Here is a 25345-nt window from a genome sequence, read left to right on the forward strand (position 1 = left end):
CCTCTATGCCAGTAGGCCTACTTTATGTGCTGCAAAAATATACAATAAAACACTTTAATTATAAAATGTGAATGAATATTTCACCTAAATAGTTCGTCATTTACTTAACCTTATCTTGCTCCAAATAGGCTATGTCGTTTTCCATGAAACAATAATAAGTGATGAAAGGATGGTGATTGTTTGTAACTAACTGTTAAATCTGTTTAACACTATAAAAGCAGTCTGTATGATTCGTGGGCTATATCCCATGACATCTGAAAGCATAAGCTTTATGTCAAAACAGACCCACATTTAGGTCGTTGTCCACTAAAAATTGTGCCCTTCCTTCATTGGAATCTGGTTCACGAGATAGTTTACATAAGAGCAGCGCAGTGAACGCGGTCAACACCATATAAGGAGATAAAGGCGGAGCTGCGGAACTTAAATCACGCAAAACGTATTGGTACTGGAGTGTATCATTGCGGTAGACATGAATGTATGAAAGAAAAAAAAAATATTGTATTAAAAAGATCGATATTTGAGAACACTGAGCTTAAACTGTTTTAAGAATAATTTGGTTGGTTATGGGCAATACTTCTTTAGATTGCAATTGAACATAATTAGTATTTACTAATGCCCTACAGCCTACATTTTCACAATAATTAATTTTTAAATTTAGATATGCTTTACATAGCTGTAAATATTGTGGATATGAGCAACAGAATTGCAAGCTTTCAGGCCAAACATGTGTTTCTTGTTTAGGCCTTATCATGTTTGGCTACTTTTACAAATGCAAAAGTGATGGACTTCTGTGAAAAGTTGGGTTTGTACGTTTTCAGATGGTATTAAACCTAGCTGTTTATATGCTCCTGGGGCATTTTATATTTACATAAATACATAAAATCCAATCCATTCTTTTCAGTCATCGCATTTATTAAATAATTTTTGAAAATACTGACACCAAAACATTTGAATTGTTTTTTTTTTTATTTTTGTTTTTTTATTACATGTTCCACTATATACAACTATATTACTGAAAAACATGTTTATCATAAAGTTTCACAGTGAAGATCATTTTCCCAAATCTATTTTGAAATTTTTGTTTGTCAATGATGATACCGTTGCTGTTGTTGCCACTGAATTTATTCCTCACACCACTACTTTCCATAATTTCATCCACATCACACAATGTTTCTCAGTCTTTGTAAAGAAAGAACACTGTGAATTTTGCATGCACACCTCCCACTCCTTAATATCTCTGCAGGCCTCTTCTAGTGCTTTGAAGAGTTACTTTCTTATATGGGTTGGAGTCAAACACTTTCTAGCTCAAAAAGAAGAACATCACATTGCATTGGTCTACAAAAGCATGCAGCTGACATGCATATGCAGTTGCATGTTTCGCTTAGGCAAGGTAATATTTTTTTTTTTTTTTTTACCCAAATGCAGACAATTCATATTCTAAAATATTTCTTTCAATAGGAAAACAATGACAAAATGCAAGTAAATTATGGCTCACAAAATGGGGTTTCTGGCTCACATTGACTGAAAAAGGATTAGACAAGCTGCATGTGTAAACTCAATAGGTTAAATAAGTGTGGAACAAGAAGGTTGACAAGGAGATAAATGCAAGCTAAAAAAGGCAATTAAACACAGAATTGACATTAATGAGAGTAATATTGACTGTAGACCCATCTGGCTCTGTCAGGATCTGGATCAAGATCAGCAGGACTTGGGTCACCTTGACTTCCAAGATATTGCTGAACAATATGTAAGCTATATTATGTTCAAATACTGATAAAAAAAAAAAAAAGGTTCATAATTATAAAAAAAAATTAATTGCCTACAGTTTTATGTGGTAGTTTGAATATATTGTCTTGAGTTTGAGTGTAGTTTGTCACATTCAGTCAGAGACTCAAAATTAGTTAGTGTTAATCTGTTAATCACATTCACAAAAAGAAAGTTTGACTGAGATAAATTTTAGTAATTTATTTGTCTGTAAAAACAAAAAGCATGGACTTTGCACTAATAAATCACGATTTATCTATAGTGGGCTGAAAAGTATTGATCTAGAAGTCACTGCCCTTTCATGTTGCTCATGCTCAAAATGAATCATGCGCTCAAAATGAATCATGCAGTCAAAAAAGTAGTTCAGAAAGATGAATTTTTGTGCAGTGGTTAGCTTAGTTTGTGTGTGGATGTGTGTGTGTGTGCGCGCGTGTGTTCGTGTGTGTGTTAAGCCAAATCAACCCGGTAACACCATTGCAGAATAACAAAAAGCAAAGAGTGGTTTAACATTCCAGTGGGTTCTAAATGAATGAAAAACTAAGAGAAAAATACAGGCACATTCTGTTCCTTAAATTCTAAATGAAACAGTTTAGGGCTACTGCTGTGTATCCATGCCAACATGATTCTATTCTTCTGGGTTACTAGGCTCTTAGCCATCTTGAAAGAACCATTCAGTGAGAAAGTTGATTGAATGAAGGCAGAAAAACACATTTTAGTACAAACTATATAACAAGCAACATAGGCACTATGTTGATATTGATGTGTCTTAATTATACACTTAAATATATTTATTTAGAACAAAAAAGCTTGTACAAAAGCTGGTACAAAAAAATTCAGAAATCTTACTGTCACTTACAAGACAGGAAGTTATTGAATGAGACCACATCTTTAGTGAAGTCGACAGTTTATTCAAATTACACAATTAAAAACTTTTCAAGTTTTTCAAGTCTAAGCACGGCATGGAGTGTCAGCATGATCTCGGTACTACAATTGTTCTATATAAAAATATTTAAAAATGTACAGGTTAATTTCACAATAGAGAAACTACTGTAACGCCACAAAGATAGCTCACAAAAGTATTGCTAACATGATGGTCTAGTAGTACGTCTCTCTTTCCACCCAACCTGCAAAGAAAAAAAATGTTTTATTTTTTATAGAAAATGATGCATTCATACAGTACATATACATTCATATTCATTTAAATTCTACAATACAGTGCAATTTCTTAGAACACGGGTGCAGTTTCTTGATTACCTCCAGGGTTCCTTCTAAGGACGAGCTTTCTGATTTCATCGTAAATAAAGATGAGAAGAGAGTATGGCAAGGCACAGAACCACCAATTGAGCCTGTATATAGAGAACAGAACATAAACCAAAGAAGCAGGCAAGAAGTAACTGTATGTTTTATACAAATCAATTTTAGCCTACTTGAGTGGGTACATTCTGAGAGCCACATCCATGCCAGGGCAGTAAGACAAGAAAGCCGCTAGTGCTGTTTCCTCAAACAATCCAAAGATCAGGATTTTGTTCCTGTAGTTGTAGGCCAAAAATGTAGTCAATAGACAATAAATGAATGAAAGTCTCCTCAAGAACATGGCTTATGCTCATTCAGAGCTCATTTGTTCTCCCAGACTCACTTCATTCCCTGCTGGAAGACAGAATTACGCCTGGTCTTGCAGATAATCAGATCGGCCCACTGCACAATCACAATGCTCGCGAAGAATGCTGTGTGGCAAGTGAACTCCACAATCTTTCTCTGTTCATAAGTCTGAAAAACATAAAATTGTTTTGGTAAAATACTAATCTAAAAGTATTACTTAAGAAGACTTCATGAAATAAAAATTAGGGTTTTGGGGCTATATACAACTATATGCTTGTGTACTCCTAAATGTTGACAAGATTCAGTTTTAGCAGATGCACACTTCAGCTTAAAAGTCAGTATTTTTTTTTTTAAGAAATTAATACTTTTATTCAGCAAGGATGCATTACATGTATCAAAAGTGACAGTAAAGACATTTATAATGTTACAAATAAATTCTATTTCAAATAAATGCTGTCCCTTTGAACTTTTTATTCATCAAAGAATAATGAAAAACTGTTTCAACATTGATAATAAGAAATGTTTCTTGAGCACCAAATCAGCATATTAGAATGATTTCTGAAGAAGGATCATGTGACACTGAAGACTGGAGTAATGGCTGCTGAAAATTTTACTGTTTTTACTGTATTTTGATAAAATAAATGAAGCCTCTGTAAGCATAAGAGACTTATTTTAAAAAGAGAAAAACTTCTTTCTCTTCTGGGAAAATAGAGCAATAGGTACTGTGGAATGAGAATGCCCCTCCCCCTTATTAGCATGTCGCAAATCATGGTTCACAACTGTGACGTAATTCATAATACCTACCCACTGTTGCCCGTAACTGTCCTCCAGGTCATTAATATGTTTGTCATCCCAGCCAACACGAATTCCTAGTAGTCTTGATGGTAAAAAGCCATTTTCGGCAAGAATGACAAAGTATGCAAAAAATCCAGCCAGAGCCTGAATCATACCTGCAGAACCAGACAAGATCTTGCATTAAAATATTTTTTTAATTTTGAAGCAATATTGACATATTCTATTGTGAGAAGCCTTTATAAAGCATGGTAGCATGTTAGTCAGCAAAAACTTGGAATGGGATTTTCAACATGCTAATTTAGTACCTGATCGAATACCAGTAAAACTGACAATCTCTTTGGATCCTGACAGTAGTTTATTTACATTTACTTCAAAAGTTTGGGGTCAGTAAGATTTTTTTGAATGAATGAATGAATGAATTAATTAATTAATACTTTCATTCAGCAATGATGCATTAAGTTGATGTGCATTAAAAATGACAAAGAAATTTCTAATGTTACAAAAGATTTCTGTTTTACATAAATAAGCTGAAAAGTCAGCTTTGCCATCACAAGAATAAATTACATTTTAAAATATATTAAAATAGAAAACAGTTTTTTGAAATTGTACTACTATTTCAAAATATTACAGTTTTTACTATACTTTTGATCAAATAAAATGCAGCCTTGGTGAGCATAAGAGACTTTCAAAACTTTTGAACGGTAGCGTATGCATTCTGGCAGATGTTTTTACATTTAAGATATGTATCAGTATGTATGTATTTGCCAGGAATCAAACACACAATCTTAGCATATTTACCACCATTCTCTACAATTAAGGCTACTAGAACAAAGACACAAAATGGCCACCTACCTATCTGCCCATATGCAATGCTAATAAGTCTTTCATTCACCAACTTGTCTGTTTTAGGGTTTCTGGGTTGTCTCTTCATGATATCACTCTCAGCAGCCTCATATGCTAGAGAAATAGCAGGGACCTTGAAAACAAAACAAAACAAAATGATTAACTGTCAACTCTTGTAGAGGTAGAAAGACCAAATACAAGTGTGAAAAAGAAAATAACCCAATGTGTTCTGCACTGACCATGTCTGTTCCCAGGTCAATACACAGAATGGTCACAGTTCCTAAAGGCAAGGGAATGTTGGCGATAATGAAGAACAGAAAGGGTGTGATCTCAGGGATGTTACTGGTCAGGGTGTAAGCAATGGACTTCTTCAAGTTGTCAAAGATCAGACGCCCTACAGTGGAGAGAAAACACTAATAAAAGAGCCCACAACAATCAGAAGATATGAATAAAGGTCTCCCATACCTTCTTCTACGCCTGTGACAATTGAGGCAAAGTTGTCATCTAGCAGGATCATGTCAGCAGCCTGTTTGGACACGTCTGAGCCAGCAATGCCCATAGCAACACCAATATCAGCCTTCTTCAGTGCAGGAGAATCATTCACACCGTCCCCTGTTACAGCCACAATGGCTCCCTTTGGAAGAGAAATGATTTATTAACATTAACTCAAAGTTGCAATTTTCTTACCATTTTCTAAGGGGTAAGTGGAAAACTTGTATTTGTATATTAGGATAAAATAGAAAAATGTTAAATAAGCTTAAAGGGTTAGTTCACCTAACAATGAAAATTCTGTCATTAACTACTGTGTTGTTCCTCCAATGTCGTTCCACACCCGTAAGACCTTCGTTCATCTTCGGACCACAAATTAAGATATATTTCATGAAATCCGAGAGGTATATGACTCGTCTATAAACAGCAATATAATCAACACTTTCAAGGTCCAGAAAGGAACTAAAAACATTATTAAAACAGTCGACGTGACTGCAGTGGTTCAACCTTAGTTTTATGAAGCGACGAGAATACTTTTTGTGTGCCAAAACAAAAATGATACCTTTATTCAACAATCTCTTCTCTTCCCTGTCATTATCCTTATGCAGGTGACACAGTAAGCACAGTGAAGGCTTCAGTGTTTACGTCCGAATGCCGGCTCAGTATTGGCCGACGCTAATCACGTGAGCAGCATGACGCATGCGTGTGATGCTGACACAGGAGCTGGCCAATAATGAGTCAGCGTTCTGACATGGAAGCGCTGGACGTAAACAACGTATGAGAATGACACAGAAGAGAAGATATTGTTGAATAAAGTCATTATTTTTGCTTTGTTTTTGCGCACAAAAAATATTCTCGTCGCTTCATAGAATTAAGGTTGAACCACTGCAATCACGTAGACGGTTTTAACAATGTCTTTACTACCTTTCTGGACTTTGAAAGTGTTGATTATATTGCTGTCTATGGACGAGTCATATACCTCTCAGATTTCATCAAAAAATATCTTAATTTGTGTTCTGAAAATGAACGAAGGACTTACGGGTGTGGAACGACATGTGGGTGAGTAATTAATGACAGAATTTTCATTTTTGGGGTGAACTAACCCTTTAACCTCAAAGTTAATATTAATACTGTTTTATTTATTTTCATTCAGCTTCAAAAAACTGGTCAGAAGTCATAAAAAATGTATTGTGATTAACTGTGATGAAAATGTGATTATAGTTTCTCCTCGTTACCATTTTTATCTTTTTAGCCAATTTTTTTAGCCAATCTTTAGCCTTTGTAAAGATGCTTAACAGTATTTCGCTATTAATTTTTTTATGTATAAAAAAGATTATATAAATAAATTGTTGAATTCTCTTCAGGCTTATATATTAAATATTAATAGCAGGTATTAAATTAAACAATTAAATTATAATTATTTGCAAAAGTAAATTTTATTAATTTAAAAAGATGCTGTGATGGGCGATTTCAAAACAATGCTTCATGAAGCTTCGAAGCTTTACGAATCTGTTGTTTGGAATCAGTGGTTCGTACCGTGTACCAAACTGCCAAAATCACGTGAACCATTGAAATTTCAAAATGTTCTGAAACACTTATGACGTAACGAAGCCTCGTTTACTGAAATCACGCGACTTTGGCAGTTTGATACACGCTCCGAATCACTGATTTCAAACAAAAGATTCGTAAAGCTTCGAAGCTTCATGAAGCAGTTTTTTTAAATCACCCATCACTAGATATTGTTGAATAAAGTCATTATTTAGTTTTATTGGCACACAAAAAGTATTCTCGTCACTTTATAACATTAAGGCTGAACCACTGTAGTCACATTAACTGTTTTAAATATGTACCTTTTTTTGGGCAGTGTTAATTACCTTGCTGTCAATGCAGGCCTCACTGAGCCATCGGATTTTATCAAAAATATCTTAATTTGTGTTTCGAAGATGAACGAATGTATTGCGGGTGTGGAACGACATGAGGGCAAGTAATTAATGAGAGAATTTTAATTTTTGGGTGAACTAACCCTTTAATATGCTAATTTACTGTTCCAGAAACATTTATTACTATTAGTAATGTTGGAAACAGTGGTGCTTATCTTACTGATTCCAAAATTTTAAATGTACATAATACTTATATTTTAAAAAGGGTGTCTCTCACAAGTGGGGATCAAATTTTGGGGTCCATGGAATAAAAGGTTTGAAAACCCCTGTTCTAAGCTGTCTGTCTAACTGAAGTGTAAAGGTCCACAACCCATTGTTTAGGAATATTCAGAAGTTCAGTCATTACCTGTCGCTGACACCCCTCAACAATAATCAGTTTCTGCTGTGGTGATGTTCTGGCGAACACAATTTCTGTGTGGTACTTCAGAATATCATCTAGTTGTTCAGCTGTGAGGTCCTTCAAGTCTCCACCATGAACCACACAGGCCTTTGCATCTCTGAAAAGAGACATTCACTGAGTTATTAGATTCATGTCAAGGCAAGTTACAGTAACGTTTTTTGGTAAAATTAAAACACTATGATACCTGGGGTTGACCTCATTGACTGGTATATTCAAGCGAGCAGCAATGTCTTCCACAGTCTCATTACCCTCAGAAATAATCCCAACACCCTTTGCTATGGCTTTTGCAGTGATTGGATGGTCACCAGTTACCATGATAACCTAATAGTTCAGAAATATACATGTAAACTATAATTATATAATAAATTCAGCACATATGCTGGATTTGCATCTCTGCTTTACCTTGATTCCTGCACTTCTGCATTTGCCTACAGCATCAGGTACAGCAGCACGTGGAGGGTCGATCATTGACATGAGACCCACAAAGCACAGATTCTCAGTAGGGAAATTCACATCCTCAGTATCAAACTGGAAACCTTCTGGAAACTGTTCATCAGGGAGGTTGAAATGACAGAAGCCTGTTGGAGAAGAACGTGATTGATCAGTTTAAGTGAACTCACAACTTTTATTTGAAGAAGAATTTTTTTCTCTTGTACCCAAAACTCTTTCTCCAAGGCCCCCAAGCTCCAGATAAGCATTCTGAAAGGATTCTTTCATTTCATCATCCAAAGGCTGCTCCTTCCCTTGGATCAATATAGTAGCACAGCGGTCCAGTATTCTCTCCGGGGCTCCTTTCACGACCAGCAGGTGTTTAGACTCTGTGCCACCATTTGGGTTCTTGTGCACTGACAGCTATCAATGCATGCATCAGATCATTTCAGATAATAATGAGATGCATTTTATAAGTAGTATGTGAAAATTCAGGCTGTCAACTGGACATGTTAGGAAAACCACAAAGGAATGTTTCTACCAATCTTGAAATAACAGCTTTATATTTTATTAAATTCCACATTTTATTCATTTATTTTTATTTTATTTATTTTACTTTATTTATTTGCATTCCAAATAAGAATCCATATATATATATATATATATATACATATATACATATACATTTTTGCAATATATAGAGATGTAAGATCCTACATCCAGTACCTGATATTTGTTTGTAGAGTTGAAAGGGATTTCTGCTACTTTGGTGTACTTTTCTCTCATTTCTTTCACTGATCCACAGCAAAGCTCAATGCATTTCAGCAGAGCAGATTCAGATGCATCCCCAGCAACATCTCTCTAAACATTTAAACACAAATGAAAAGATATTTTGTTTAAAATCTTACAAACAATTTTCACAATGAAGAGGTGACATACATGTTTTTACTTTTCAATTTCATTAGATCATTATTGGACAGTACACTGACAAATTATAATACTGATATTATCAATTAATCAATCAATCAATCAATCAATCTATCTATCTATCTATCTATCTATCTATCTATCTATCTATCTATCTGTCTGTCTGTCTATCTATGGTTTTATACAATAGTTCAAAACTTTGGGTTGGTAGGATTATTTAAACTTTTTAAAAGAAATCTCTTACAGTATGTTTACTATAGCTGCATTTATTTGATCAAAAATACAGTAAAATCAGTAATATTGTGAAATATTATTATCATTTCAAATAACTTTTCTATTTTAAAATATTTTAAAATATGATTTATTCCTGTGATGGCAAAGCTGAATTTTCAGCAGTCATTACTCCAGTTTTCAGTGTCACATGATCCTTCAGAAATCATTCTAAGAAACATTTCTTATTATGTTAAAAAACAGTTGGGCTGCTTAATATTTTTGTGGAAAGTGTGATAAGTGTGATATTTTGTGGAAAGAGTGAAAGTCTCTGGAGCAAAGCTAAATTTTAGACTTCAAGGGCCTCATTTATAAAATGTTGCGCAGAAAACGTCCTAAATTTGATCTTACGATCATTTCTCAGATTTGCGTATGTGTGATTCATAGAATGAACATACACCCAGAAAATGAGCGTACGCCTCTCTTTCAGATGTGAAATCTATAAATCGCAAATGAACTTGCACGCAGCTGAATGGTTTCAGCTCCCCGCGTTGTAAACGACACCTAATTAATGTAATTTACATATAAAAGATCAACAGTCCTCGTCCAAATCCTTAGCAAGCTGCAAGAATAGCTTAGATTTCCAAAAACCTGCAGTAATCTGACAATGAAAAGTGCGTACGTCTGCTCAGACCCTGATGTGGCTTTAAGCACTTTTCCACGTCAAAGACCGTTTTTATAAATATGAGCGTTGGCTTATAGATTTAAGCGTACGCACACTCTAAGATCAAATCTGTGTGTATGCACGCTTTATAAATGAGGCCCCAAATGTCTAATTTAACAAGAATTCAACCACAGGTGAGTCTAATTATTCATTGCACAGGTGTCCAGCAGACAGTTGACTGTAAAAGTGTGTTAAAACCCCTTCCCATTTCATGCTGTCAGCAATGGCACCACATGGATTAGAAATGTCACAAGACCTGAGAAAGAAAATAATTTCTTTACACCAGAAAGGTGAAGGCTACAAGAAGATTAGCAAAGCTTTACTTATCAGTCAGAATACAGTAGCAAAAGTGGTACAAAAATTTAAAAAAAGATGGAACTGCAACCATCTCACAGAGACGTCCAGGTCGTCAGTGGAAGTTAACACCTCAAAAGGAGCGTCTTCTGATGAGAAGGGTTGAAGAAAATCGGCATGCAAGTTCACTGCAGTTATCTAAAGAAGTAGAAAGCCAAACTGGGGTGACTATTTCCCGTGCACAATACGGCGTACACTGCAGAGGAATGGCATGCACGGGTGCCATCCAGAAAGAAGCCTCTCCTAAAGCCCAGGCACAAAAAAGCCCGCCTAGAGTTTGCCAGGGCCCATGCTGACAAAGATGAAGACTACTGGGACTCTATACTCTGGAGTGATGAGACCAAGATAAATGTTTTTGGAACTGATGGCTTCAAAACTGTATGGCATCGCAAAGGTGAGGAATACAAAGAAAAATGCATGGAGCCTACAGTGAAACATGGTGGTGGCAGTGTCCTTATGTGGGGCTGCATGAGTGCTGCTGGTGTCGGGGAGCTGCATTTCATTGATGGCATCATGAATTCACAGATGTTCTGCTCTATACTGAAAGAGAAGATGCTACCATCACTCCGTGCCCTTGGTCGTCGTGCACTTTTCCAACATGACAATGATCCTAAACACACATCTAAGGCCACTGTTTGATTTCTGAAGAAGAACAAGGTGAAAGTGATTCAGTGGCTCCTGATCTGAACCCAATTGAACACCTATGGGGAATTCTGAAGAGACAAGTTGAGCATCACGCTCCATCCAGTCTCTAAAAGAGGACATTCTTGAAGAATGGAAATTACAGCTGTAGATGTTGCAAAATGTCACCAACTTGTTCATTCCATGCCTAGAAGACTTGGTGCTGTCATTAAAAATCATGGAGGCCATACAAAGTACTAGATGTAGTAATTTTTGTTGTGGGGTGTACTCATTTTTGCATCATCCTAATTTAAGTAAAACTGAAAAATGTGTAATCTAAGTTATATTATTAACCTTACTTTCATGTTAAAACTTAAACCGATGTTATATAAAAATTTGTCTTGTCAACATTTTGGAAATTGTTTTTATGTTCATTGAGATATTGTTTAAAATGTTACTTTTCAAAGGGGGTGTACTCATTTACACTGAGCACTGTATGCTTCTTTAAAAAAGCATACACCCACCAAAAGTTACTGTATAACTTGTGCACTGACCCACACATGAACATATATACTGTGAAATAGGTTAGTATAAGTATAGTAAGTATAGTATAACTGCTGTGCATCACATCAAAAACGAACCTTCAGAATTGGCACATCGGTCTGTTCTGCCAGGAACACAGCCCTGTTGCAGAGCCCAGCAATGCGTGCCAATGCAGTCCAGGTGGCCGAGCTGCGGTCAAAAGAGGTCCCGCTCTGATTTTCTGTGGTGTCAGCCTCATGGATCTGGTTATCAAACCACATGTGAGCTACAGTCATGCGATTCTGCGTTAATGTGCCAGTTTTATCAGAACAGATGGTTGAGGTTGAGCCCAGGGTTTCAACGGCCTCAAGGTTCTTAACCAAACAGTTTTTCTTAGCCATACGTTTAGCTGTGAGGGTGAGACAGACCTAAAGAATGAGAAACAGAGAGTAGGTGTCATGCAAATATAAGGGCCTAACTTTGTAAGTAATAGTAAGTTTGAACTAACTTACCGTGACTGTAGCAAGAAGACCTTCAGGTACATTGGCCACAATGATGCCAATAAGAAAGATAACAGCCTCCAACCAGGAGTAACCAAGAACAAGAGACAGAATAAAGAAAGAGACACCCAGGAAGACAGCCACGCCTGTGATGATGTGGATGAAGTGTTCAATCTCAATGGAGATGGGGGTGCGCCCAACCTCTAGACCAGACGCAAGTGTTGCAATTCGGCCCATTACAGTACGGTCGCCGGTGCTGATGACGATACCACGTGCAGTACCTAAAACAAATGTGAAGTATTGCATGAAAAAAACAGAAGACACCAAAGTTGAGGATGTATTTTAAAAAATGATAAGTTAATACTGTATTCAGCAAAAACACATTAAATTGATTAAAAGTGACAGTAAAGACATTTAATGTTACAAAAATTTCTATTTCAAATAAATGCTGTTATTTTGAGCTTTCCATTCATCAAAGTATCCTGAAAAAAAGTTTAAAAAAACATCAAAAAATCTTACCAACTCCAAACTTTTTAACAGTAGTGTATGTAAAATATTATCATATTTACATATGACACAATTTAAATATGATACTGCTTTTATACAACAATTCAATAAACAAGAAGTTAATATTGAGTAAATTACATTTTAGACACAATATCGCCAGTTACTTTGTTTTTGCTTTGGTAACAAAAAGTAGTTCCAAATAAAACCACAGTAGAATTAACCACTGGTGTTCCTGAATGAATCACAGTTGTTAAATTAATCCAATCAGAAAATAAAATGTTTCAATGACTCACTCATGAAGTCAGTAATTTGTTTCATTTCTGAATGAATCTGTGTTTTAAACAAATTGGTTAAGTTAATAATGTCATCATAAAGATCATAAAGTCACTATTTCACTATTTATAATGAGTAATAATAAAAGTAAAAGTGTCAATATAAAAATAAAAAAGGTGAATGAATTTATTTACAATGAAATCTTAATAATTATGAGAACAGAAGTGAAACACTTTACTGAACATCTGTAGGAAATGAGAATATAAAATACCTTCTACACAATTGGTGGAGAAGAAAGCAATATTCCTGGTCTCTAGAGGATTATCATTTGAGAAATCGGGGGACCGTGTCTGAGGCTCTGATTCTCCAGTCAGTGAGGAGTTATCCACCTTAAAACATCCAATTTAAAAAACTATTTTTACATAATGCCACTGCCACAGAAAGGAAATGTGAAGTTCACACTACACTGATCAGGTAAGAAATAGAGGCTCATAATAACCTTGCAGCCATGTGAGGCTATGATTCTCAGGTCAGCAGGGATCCTGTCACCACCTTTTACTTCCACCAGATCACCAACCACCACGTTTTCAGCGTTAATTTGCTTCTTCTCACCATCACGGACAACCAATGCTTGCTAGAAAAGGAAAAAAGGTTTATAATCTGAGCAGAAAAACACATAAGCAGACAAAAACACATGCATTTAAGATTATAGATTAGTTCATTAGGTTTAAAGACAAAAATGGTAAAATGAATGGAAAAAAAAAATAGGACTGAAATTAGAAAGAAATATGTACCTGGGGAACCAAATTCTTGAAAGAATCCATAATTTTTGAGCTCTTAGCATCTTGATAGTATGAGAAACATCCGGTGATGATCACCACAGCTGATAACACAACTCCCAAATACAGCTGCATTGCACAAAGGGATAGTCAAGATTAGATATAATGCATCCAAGAAAGGAACACACATATTTTTCAGCATTCCCTCTCACATTGTCATTGGCAGGCTCATCCTCCATTGCTGCCTGAATGCCATATGCAAGAAAGCAGAGAACGGCACCGGTCCACAATAGCATGGAGAAACCTCCAAACATCTGCTTACAGAACTTCACCCATTCTGGGATAGTTGGAGGTGGAGTGAGGGCATTAGGTCCATCACGGATCAGAATCTCTGCCGCACGGGCGCTTGTAAGACCCTGATGAAGTCACAGAGAAGAATATGTTAAGTCTATTAAGAGTAATTTTATAAAGGAGAATAACACTTGGAGGACTTACTCTGCTCAAGTCTGTACCATATTTACGGTGGAGTTCTTCCAAAGTCAGTTTGTGATCATCCTGAAATAAATATTATACCTAAAGATTCAGCCTTGGAAAAATTATGAGAGTGTATTAAACTGAAACAAAGCTGTAAGTAAAGACTTACCAAATCCACTTCCCTTTTTAGCTCATCCATATCTTTCTCCTTCTTCTTGGCTTTGTTCTTTTTCTTCCCTCCTTGATCTGACGTTGCCGCCAGCTCATACTGGTCCCGTCCATCCTGAAATAGATGTTTGAAACATTAAATAATAACTTTAGGAGTTTGTGGCTGTGACAATAGTTTACCAAGTCATTTTGTGGCAAAAGTTAGGTTATAATTCACGCAAGGAATAAATAAAAAAACAAAAAAAATTATGTCATTATTTACTCTCCTACATTGTTTCAGACCCGTATAACTTTCTTTCTTCAGTGGAACACAAAAGGAGATATTCTGAAGAATGTGCTGGATGCTCTTTTTCACGAAATTACAAAGCTTTCTGAAGAAGTGCTGGGCGGTTTGACCAAAAATCTGTATCACTGTTTTTTTAAAGATTCTGGCGGTTTCACGGTATGTCACTTTTTTTTTTTTTTTTTTTTTTACTGGACCTTTATTTTAGCATATTTTACTGTCAGGAGTACAGGGAATATATAATATAAACATTGTAAGGACAAATAAAAAATTATTAAAAAAATATATAATCAAATCAGTTCATAATGCTAACAATTTATTTTAAAATGTAATTAAATTAATAATATTAATAAGTAGGCTACATTTTTACTGTGCAATTTGTCATTTCAATGAAGACCTTTGAGTTTGTGTGTTTTAATTATTATTATTATTATTATTATTATTATTATTATCTCTATTAATCGAATTACACTCTATTGTACAATATACTATAAGGTTGCCGAACTTTTATTTTGACAGGGTCGTGAAGACCTTTGACTTCCTGTGTATATGATGAGACAAATGTCGATAGTTTTATCAAATTAAACGGTGAAATGTTCTTAAAGTGATACTAAGAGCAGTTCTGCAGAAGAAGTTCATGCATAGTGAGTGAGACAGCAGACACTGAAATCATTGCTTCAGTATGTGTACGAAAATGCGGCGCTCATTCATACAGACATCAGATTTCAACAGCAGCATTTTTTAGCTTTAATATTCACAGACACTAGTCCGTATCGATATCTGATTCAGTGTGCAGTGATACTTTTGATTTATTTATCCAAAAATTGCCAAATTCTGTGACGTTCCGCTTTATACAGTAGGTTCCATTTGTGACTGGATTCTGTGATTTCATCCATGTTTTCTGCATCGCGGAAATCTTATGGCTCTACATGGTATTTTCAGTCTTAAAGAGAGTTAGTTTTGTGAGTTATTTATTGTTGTGTAACAAAGTTGTTTCCATCAGTGTAAGAAGGGTATGCACTTAATATAAGTCCGCTTTCTATACGCTCTACATTGCGCTTCATGGCAACTGAATAGATACAGCAGCTGTTTCAGCTACACACCGGTTTGGCGGGTTTTGAAAAATACATATCGATCTCGAAATTGAAACCGGTATACCATATGAACCGGTATACCACCCAGCACTACTTTCAAGCTTCTAAAAAGGATTCAAAAACACCATGAAAGTCTTACAATAATATTTAGGTGAGAAACAGACTGACATTTACTCTGTTTTTCATGGATAATATTATCCTGGCTGTTAATCTCTGCAATTAGATAATTGAATCAGTGAATTGCAATCGAGAACCAGATCAGTTCGATTCAAAGATTAATCATTAATTTCAGACTGATATTTTTTTGTCAGCTGTACCTTTTTTAATAAATAAAAGAAAGCAGTGTATAATGCAAACTGCGCATTAAAGGCATGTTTTTCCCATGTTTCCATAGTCACTTATTACCTCATATCTCATTTGGTGAAGATGAGGGCAAGCCCAACTATCTGATTACTAAAACATATTCAAATTACTGCCAACCTCCTGAGTTCTCAAGGGTCTTTGATGTATTTCAAAAGGGATCAGCTTTCTCATGACATGATCTGCTACATGGAACAAACAAGTCTAATAATGTTCTGTGGCACAGAGCCAGTCTTAACTAGGGACATGGAAGCAACCATGTCATCTTGGCCTCTATCCAGCGAAAAGAAATAAGCAGAATCAACAAAGCTTTTTCCCTCAGTACATTTCATTTCCAAAAGAGAACTTGAGTAGGCAAAGGTGGGAGTATCATTAGTTTATCTCAGAATATCTGTGAGGGTCACACATTCGTAAACATGCAACAGATAAACCCACACAAAGACTGCTCATGTTTTATTCAGCTGTCCAGTCAAGCAGAGTTCACTGCAATTGTTGCCTCAGGCAAACATGTTATGCCACCTTCAAGGTGACACATGGGAGTGTGACGGGAGCAGCTGTTTGTGAGAATGAAAAATGGATTTGAGAATGTTTTTCCACAGTGGTTTTGATTTCATTGATGATCTCAAACAAAGTCACATCAGTTGCAAATAATCCCACTTAACACCCAGTTAAACACAGCTGCTTGGTTGTACAGTGAAAGAACCTATGAGTCTACACTGAAAATGGGTACAGCACATTAGGAGGCAAAAACAGCTACATGTTGACATCTTTCCTCTATTCTTATTAAAAAGGATTAGGACGTTTTGTGTTAATTCTGGTGTGCTGACCTAGATAAGGCACACCATGTTGTTAAGGGAGGAGAGAAAACTCCACTTAGAAACAACAACTTGTGACTGTAGAACTAGTATTAGGAAGTAAGAACATGCAACTATTACATTACGCAAGAACAATTACAATAAAGTAGAAAGTTTTTAGCAAAACAGTGGAAGCACGGTTTTAAAACATGATTCCACACTGAGTATGCTAATATGGCCGGAAATAGTGATGAATAGTAATAAGTACTGTAAGCATTCCACAGGTCATACTACAGCCTACGACACTCCCACTTCAAACTGAAATATACAGTGCCGTCATAGAATAATAAACAATAAATCACTCCACAACACAATGACTACACAGAATATGAAATATTTCTTCTATTCAGTTTTTGAAACAGTCTACAAAGCCTACAATATTCAATATAAAAAGTAAATATATTTTGATAACACAAACTGTGGTAACGTCTAGTTCAGAGCTTGTATTTGTCACCAGCGATCTTATCCTTATTTTTCTAAAATAACTTTCATAAACGCATCCTGACATCCATGAATCTAAATATCAAAAATGCTTAACATAAAACACAAATTAATATTATTAAAACATATTTTACTTACCCCAACTCCCATTTTTGCTTGTGAACGGCAACTGTGCTACTTTATGTTCACTTTCAAAGCCCTTTTCAAATGTCAGGAGCAGAGCATCAAATCAGCAGCAACTCTGCTGCAGCTCAACTCATATGCGAGTCTGTGTAGAAACTGAACAACCAATAGGAAGAAAGCAAACTGTGTGTAGCCTGTGTGTGTGCACAAGAGGAGAGAAGTGTACAAAGGCTTGAATCCACTGAGAGAACGTTTATCCCCCTAAGCATTTATAATTACTCAAATAATTATGAATATGACAAAGTTCACTATAAATAGCTTGTCTGAGATAAAATAAATCAGAATAAAATCAACTTTTACATCAATGTTAAAAGCAGGTTAGTGATTTGTTCCAGAAACATTTTTTTGTTATGCTGCTTGAAAGTCTCTTCACATCCTGATAGCAGTCACTAAGATGTATGAATGTATTTATATACAGTATAATCTGTGGAAGGCATAGGACCATAAAATGTTCGTCCAATCGGTCCGATGTCCTACCTGCCTGTCAGCATATGTATTTCCATACCTCCACGCACATTGCTTGCACAGACATCACACGTCATCAGCGCGTTTCATGCTATACAGAGTTAGACAGACGTTAGTCACCGAGCACTGCAAACGAAACAGCAGCCACCTTTTACAGTTCCTTCTTAACCAAAACAATGAGTGTATGCTGCATTCACGCCATAACTACCGTAATTTAGAAGAGATGGAAACCCATATGTGACGTTACGCGGAGCGGTTCATGACTCAAATTTATACGTTTCAATGGCAACACTGTCAATGCTGAAATTAATCTGCAGAAGTCAGGTGGTACAGGTCAGTGCTCTTTAAGTTGTTTATATTCATTATTATTGTAATGTTATGTCCTTTAATACTTGAGACTTTAATGCTGTCTCTCGTGATGCTTTTGTTTGCTCCTTGCTGTATGCGTTCATGTGTTTTGTAAGATGCGTGGCTTTGTAGAGCTCTCTGAAGGGAGAGTGGAATCTCATGTTTTCAAAGCTAGCTATAATTTTTTATAGCTTGTCAAAATTGCCCCTATTTGGGTGTGAGCTAAAATGCGTGTTTTTGTGTTTGTCCCTTTAAATGCAAATGAGCTGCTGCTCCCAGCCACTTTCCAGAAGAGGGTGGAGCTTTAACAGCTCGCGCTTCGGGTTTCTCAACAACAACAAAGCTGGAGAATCTCACGCAGCCAAAATGACGATTGTCAGTAACGGTGTTCAGCCTTACGTTGTTCAAACCGGAGTCAGACACAGATGGAGAGACTCAGGATGAATAGAAATAATTTAGTGGATAAATTTATGTAGTTGCTGTGGAGTTGATTCAACTCATCGACTTGCATGTGCCGTCATGTTAATCTTTTGTGCAAATCCATCGTTGAACTGACCCTCGTTTGTGAAGCAGACAAGCAGTCCGGCGTAAAATGATGGCAAGGTAACTAACAACACTCTCCTACAACAACTCTTCCTCTTCTCTAAAGCAGCCCAACATGGCCTCACCCCCTTGTTGCATGTTCATGTGGCAGGGTTTATGTAAATTGTAGGGTTAGTGATGTCACTAACCCGGGAAGAAAATCGTTGTAGTCCCTACCAGCCATTTGTTGTAGTCCTTAAACAGAGAATTCTTTAAAAGAAAATATCTCCCTTTGCATTGAACTTTGAGCGTCGTAACTTTGCAGATGTTGTTTATGCTCAAAAAGCAACATTACACACTAACTAATGTTTAAAAAGTGAAATCATAATCAACCATCCCTTTAATACAAAGATGTTCCTGAAACATTAACACATGGAATAATGTCTGTGTGTAGTATATGTTGGTGGACAAAAACTGCAAAGATTTTATAGAATAAAATATATTTTATTTTTAAAACATAAGTCTTCACCTCATCATCATATTGTTCTATTAAAGGAATCACTATTTTTAAAAGCAACAAAAGAAAAAAAAAAAATCAAATTCATCATTCATCAAACTTTTCATCATTGGTTGCTTTTGCCTCCCCTGCAATGTGGGAAACCAAGAACAACGCCAGGAAACAACCCTGGTGTTGAGCTGGAGCCAGTGTTGCCGTGTAGTTTTGGAGTTGCCCTATAACATTATTGGTATTACTATGCAATAATTTGTTAATTTATGTCTAAATTCTATTGCATTTTAAAGCTGTTGCTCTGTAAACCTGAATGCTTAACATGAGGTCTTAGGACCTATTATGCAAAAGCTTAAAAATTATGCTTAAACATTGAGAATATTGAGAATATCAATGTCACATGCAAGAGAATGAGCTGCGAATGGTGTAAAGCAAGGCCACTTCAATGGGTTTTCCAATTTCATTTGATGCATTACTTTTATTTTATGTGTAAGCCTGTGATTACAAACGGTTATATCACACAAGCACCCAAGCCTCTGTTTGGTGTTTTATCTGTTTATGCCAAAGGGACACAGATGCTACCTTAGACAAATGCATTGTAATTCTCCCCTTTCAATCCCTTTGATCTGATCACAAATCCATTAAAGGTATTTTTTCTCACTGGGACATATCAAAGACCAGCTCCTTTTTCTCTTGATCTCCATCCAGCTAGCATTCACCATCTCCCCATTTCAGATGTCCATAGAAGTCCAAATATAGACCGGACGCACCTTTTTAAACAGGTTAGGTACACTGTCTTTTCATGGATCCTATTATAAACAAACACAAACGTGTCACGCTTTCAGATAACACCATCCGTACCCTGGACTGAGATACAATGGCCACTGTAACGGTCCTGTTGGTTGATGGACAAGCCATTTCTTCTTTCCTAGAAGAGCACTAGTGCTGGTGGGCATTCTGTCTGTGGCTCACTTTACTGATGCCTATTTATAATGACGTGTCAAAACCTGTTAGACAATGAGAAAATGAATGATTGGGGATGTGACCTTAGGCATGACAGCAAACAGAATGGCACTTCATATTAACATGGCATATCAAAAAGCAGGTTTGACAAAATCTATCTTCATTAAGGCAAAACAGATGCTTAAATGTGCGTAAAGTGGAACTACTATTTATTTTGCATTTAATATACAATGAAATTGACTAAATTGAATCCTAAATGCATGGAGGAAATATATTTAATATGATGTTGGATCCGAAATGTCAGTGTTGAATTTTATTGGTTAGAGGTTCATTGTAAAAATATACTGTTAAAGGGTTAGTTCACCCAAAAATGAAAATTCTGTCATTAATTACTCACCCTCATGCCGTTCCACACCCGTAAGACCTTCATTCATCTTCGGAACGCAAATTAAGATATTTTTGTTGAAATCCGATGGCTCAGTGAGGCCTGCATAGCCAGCAATGACATTTCCTCTCTCAAGATCCATTAATGTACTAAAAACATATTTAAATCAGTTCATGTGAGTACAGTGGTTCAATATTAATATTATAAAGCGACGAGAATATTTTTGGTGCGCCAAAAAAACAAAATAACGACTTACATAGTGATGGCCAATTTTAAAACACTGCTTCATGCAGCTTCGGATCGTTATGAATCAGTGTGTCGAATCATGATTCGGATCGCATGTCAAACTGCCAAACTGCTGAAATCACGTGACTTTGGTGCTCCAAACCGCTGATTCGACACGCTGATTCATAACGCTCCGAAGCTTCCTGAAGCAGTGTTTTAAAATCGGCCATCGGCCATCAAGTCCTTATTTTGTTTTTTTGGCTCACCAAAAATATTTTCGTTGCTTTATAATATTAATATTGAACCACTGTACTCACATGAACTGATTTAAATATGTTTTTAGTACATTTATGGATCTTGAGAGAGAAAATGTCATTTCTGGCTATGCAGGCCTCACTGAGCCATCGGATTTCAACAAAAATATCCTAATTTGCGTTCCGAAGATTAACGAAGGTCTTACGGGTGTGGAACAGCATGAGGGTGAGTAATAAATGACATTATTTTCATTTTTGGGTGAACTAACCCTTTAAATTTACAGTGGAAATTGTATCAAAAATACACTGTAAAAAATCTGATGAGAATGGCTATTATGGGATACCATATTTTACAACTACAAATTATATACTAACAAATTTGGGCTTTTCCCAATATGCATTTTCTTCTGCAGGACACAAAAGTAGATATTTTGAAGAATGTTGGTAACCAATGACCTTCATTGTATGGAAGAATAAACAAACAAACAAACACTGAGACACTTCTCAAAATATTTTCTTTTATGTTCCACAGAAGAAAGAAAGTCTAACATGTTTGGATTCACATGAGGGTCAGTAGATGATTACAGAATATTCAATTTTGGGTAAACTACCCTTTTAAGTATTGACTTTGGATGTTTTGCCAAAAAACCCTTAGGAAAAATAAAAATAATCTTCTGCTCACAATCTAAGCATTTAAATAAAAAATATCTTTGGTTTTCCATATTTATCTCTTTCAACATGGGCTGGGTTTCCCAAAGCACCAACTTTGCTGTCATACTCCAGTTATCAAACTCCTCACTTACTCTGAGGTTCTGTCTGTCTTTGCATATCTGTAACTGTCAGTCTATATCTGTGTCAGCGACAGACGGTTCATCTTCACGTCAGTCCCGTTGTCACGCCAGCCTTTCTTGCTTCTTTCCTCTGCACTCCATGCATTTCTCTCTATCAGTGCACCTGTCACCACTGTCTGTCTCTCTCTCAGACTGTGCCACTCAATCTTATCTTGATGCTGAACATCTTCGATCGAAGCCCTTTGTTGTTAGCTCTGTCTCCAGCTCTAAATAGATGCAACAGATGTGAAAGTATCCCAACACTGAATGTAACAGATGATCCACTTTTGTCACATTAAAGGAATAGTTCCCCCAAAACAATTTTTGCAAATTGCAATTTTTACTCCCCCTTAAAATTTTCTAAAACTGTATTCTGTTTTTCCCATGAAAGACACAAGAATAATATTCACATAGAAAAGTTTTCATACAGTTTATAGTAACTACAAGCTGTCAAGTTCCAAAAAATATCATACATGTATACAGGAAGTTTTAAGTATCATTACTTTTATGGTGTTTTTAGCTCATTATTTTCCTTTTTATTTAATGCAGTCAATCATGCACTACATTCCAAGTCATAACCATGGCAAAATATATTCAGACATATATTTTCATATATTTTAATATTTACAAAATATACAAAAAGGCCAATAAATTAATAAATATATTTATACATATTTATATTACCAATTTCAATACATACAACAAAATATTATTATATTTACATAAATATTTTAAATTTAATTTACTTAGTTGTAATCTGTATGCTTATATTTAAACCTATTAATAATAAACTTATTTCCACGCCTATATTTTAACCGAATTTTTATATATTTTCAATACAGAATAAAAATGTTGTGCAAAATATATTTTAAAAATACCTTTTGCACTTACCCAAATGCCTTTGGCCTTTAAGTACATTTTGTAATATATTTTGGCATTTGAAATTTTAGATAAATTGATAATTTAGATAAAATTTAAAAAAAAAATTTAATTACATTTTTTTTTTTTTTTTTTTTTTTTTTAGTTATGTCAATGAGTAATACACATGCTGTATAGACTAATTTTATGATATTTCTGTGGTCCTTTTTTGTGCTATTTGGAGCTTGACAGCCAGCAGTCATTACAAATGGTCAAATGGAACAGATCTATATGAAGAAACGAAAGCATATAGGTTTAAAATGACATGAGGGTGATTAAATAATGACAAAATTTAAATTTTGGGGCAATCTATCTCTTAGTTTGATAGCTATGGTAGCTATCTTGCACTCAGTGGTAATGTTTATACTACATCTGGTTAATAGTTGTAGCGGAAAGTATGTTTGCATTTGTCATGTTTATGGGAAACGAGGCTATTCCTCAAGGCTCCACATAATACCTCATGCCACCCAGATGACAGAATGTCCAGGGAAAGCTGTCTCACACTGAAACCATTATGCCATCGTACCAGCAGGATGTTACGCACAATTGTCCCTTTTCAAAGCCAGCGTGAAAGAAAGCGCTTAACAAAGAGTGAAAGAGAGGGTCACTATGTTTACCGCCATCCAAGGGAATGTTCCCTCAACCATTCACTGAGGCAGTTGCAGGGTTCTCCACTTTTTGGGTGCACTCACTGAACTCAACCTACTTCAGTGGTAATTAATCGCAGCACTCATGTACTTGATGCAAAACATAAGCCATGCACATTTGACTTTTATTGGATACTAGTCTAATCATGGTAACCAATCTATTGGAACAGAGAGACTGAAAGAGAATGATAAAGAGAAAAAGAAAGGGTGAAAGAGAGACAGTGGTAGGATGAGGGTCTCCCAGTCTATTGCAATGCATGAGAGGGTGCCTGGCACCCTAAACAAAGAGCCGCTTGTTTTTTGAAATTCACTGAGAGTGAAAAAAACTGCATTAAAACACATGGCACATCATATAAACAACTAGAGGAGCTATAAGCATAAAACAGGCCCAAAGGGCAAAACTTTCCAACATGATTGAAAGAGAATAAGAACGAGGAAGTCCAGCTTCCAGAACTGTTAGGAAGACAAATGTTAAAACTAACATTAATAAAGATTAATGTTCATGCTAATGCACCAACTAATGTTAACTAATGACTCTACCTGGAGAGAGCCATCTATTGTAACAATTCATTTTAAAAGTAGTTGCTTAGTTGGTGAGGGATTCTGCAGATGTTTGTTTAGTTTAGCATAAGCCCCTGTTGCTAGTTATTTTGTTTTTAGTCAAGAAAATGGCATCAATTTGCTACTCAATCACTTACATCTATATCACAGAAATGTCCTTCTGAATGAAAGATTACTGCTAAGCTAAAGATGAAAGAGATATATGAAAAATATGATGTAACAGAGATGATGGAGCTGTTTTATTATAGAAGGAAAACTTGTCTGATGTTTAGCTTTCACAAACTCACAAATCTGACATTATACCATCCTGTCACCTCAGGGAGATAAAACATATTCAATTTGTGTGAAGAAAAGCTAGATTACAGACAATTTTTTGTTATAAGACAGTTTATGGCTCCCAGCCCCAGTTTTCCGTATACCTACCCTGCATATCAACTTCAATGATGGATTTCTGCACTAAAGAGACACAGAAAACAATGCTTTAAGCAGGGTGTTGTATATTACTCAATACTTCATAAAATGTTCTGGGTGGCTGTTGGATTGTATTGACAGCTACGTTGAACTGTTATTGTCAGGTGACAGTAGCTCTTAAAGGGGGGTTGGCTTTTAAAAAATATACACTCGTATAGACAATAACAGATAAACAAACTCAAGAAACCGTGTGTCATGAACATGCAGCATGTCTGATAATGTAAGTACTGATACATTTATGATTAATTAAAAACCAAATACTGTCTTCCATAACTATTTTTGTTGATTAAAATAGCCCTTCTGAGGTGAAGCGATCCATATTTAAAGGGATAGTTCACCCAAAAATGAAAATTCTGTCATCATTTACTCACCCTCGGGTTGTTCCAAACCTGTATAAAATTCTTTATTCTGTTGAACACAAAGGAAGATATTTTGGAGAATGTGGGAAACTGAACAGTTCTGGGGCACCATTGACTTCCATAGTATTTTTTTTTTTCTACTAAGTCAATGGTGCCCCAAAGCAGCGTGGTTACAAACTTTCTTCAAAATATCTTCTTTAGTGTTCAACAGAACAAAGAAATGTATACAGATTTGGAACAACTTGAGGGTGAGTAAATGATGACAGAATTTTCATTTTTGGGTGAACTATCCCTTTAACACATTATAAGGTAAAATAACTACCTTCTGTATTCAAGTTACGAAGAAACTCCTCTTG

The 25345-nt window shown here is 35.7% G+C and overlaps 1 protein-coding gene across 1 annotated transcript; it reads right to left on the bottom strand.

Annotated features, from left to right (window-relative positions):
* Nucleotides 1–1104: 1104 nt before the first annotated feature.
* Nucleotides 1105–17652, bottom strand: atp1a1b (ATPase Na+/K+ transporting subunit alpha 1b). Its single transcript, XM_051905569.1, has 22 exons — nt 17489–17652; nt 14320–14433; nt 14172–14231; nt 13889–14092; nt 13692–13805; nt 13397–13531; nt 13169–13286; nt 12130–12398; nt 11737–12045; nt 8986–9120; nt 8487–8682; nt 8233–8408; nt 8015–8151; nt 7777–7927; nt 5467–5635; nt 5241–5395; nt 5011–5134; nt 4168–4313; nt 3401–3531; nt 3192–3293; nt 3019–3110; nt 1105–2888 (listed from the first exon to the last, which is right to left on the bottom strand). Exons 1-22 carry the CDS (start codon nt 17498–17500, stop codon nt 2860–2862), a joined length of 3078 nt encoding a protein of 1025 aa, XP_051761529.1. The 5' UTR covers nt 17501–17652; the 3' UTR covers nt 1105–2859.
* Nucleotides 17653–25345: the final 7693 nt, after the last annotated feature.

This window comes from Ctenopharyngodon idella, chromosome 9 (assembly GCF_019924925.1).
Source record: "Ctenopharyngodon idella isolate HZGC_01 chromosome 9, HZGC01, whole genome shotgun sequence".
NCBI lineage: Eukaryota > Metazoa > Chordata > Actinopteri > Cypriniformes > Xenocyprididae > Ctenopharyngodon > Ctenopharyngodon idella.

What these genes read in the sequence shown, in the direction of transcription:
- atp1a1b (XM_051905569.1), bottom strand. An exon ending in ATGGTACAGACTTGAGCAGA is followed by an intron (nt 14,093 to 14,171) that starts GTAAGTCCTCCA and finishes TGACTTCATCAG; the next exon opens with GGTCTTACAAGCGCCCGTGC. An exon ending in ATGAGCCTGCCAATGACAAT is followed by an intron (nt 13,806 to 13,888) that starts GTGAGAGGGAAT and finishes TGTGCAATGCAG; the next exon opens with CTGTATTTGGGAGTTGTGTT.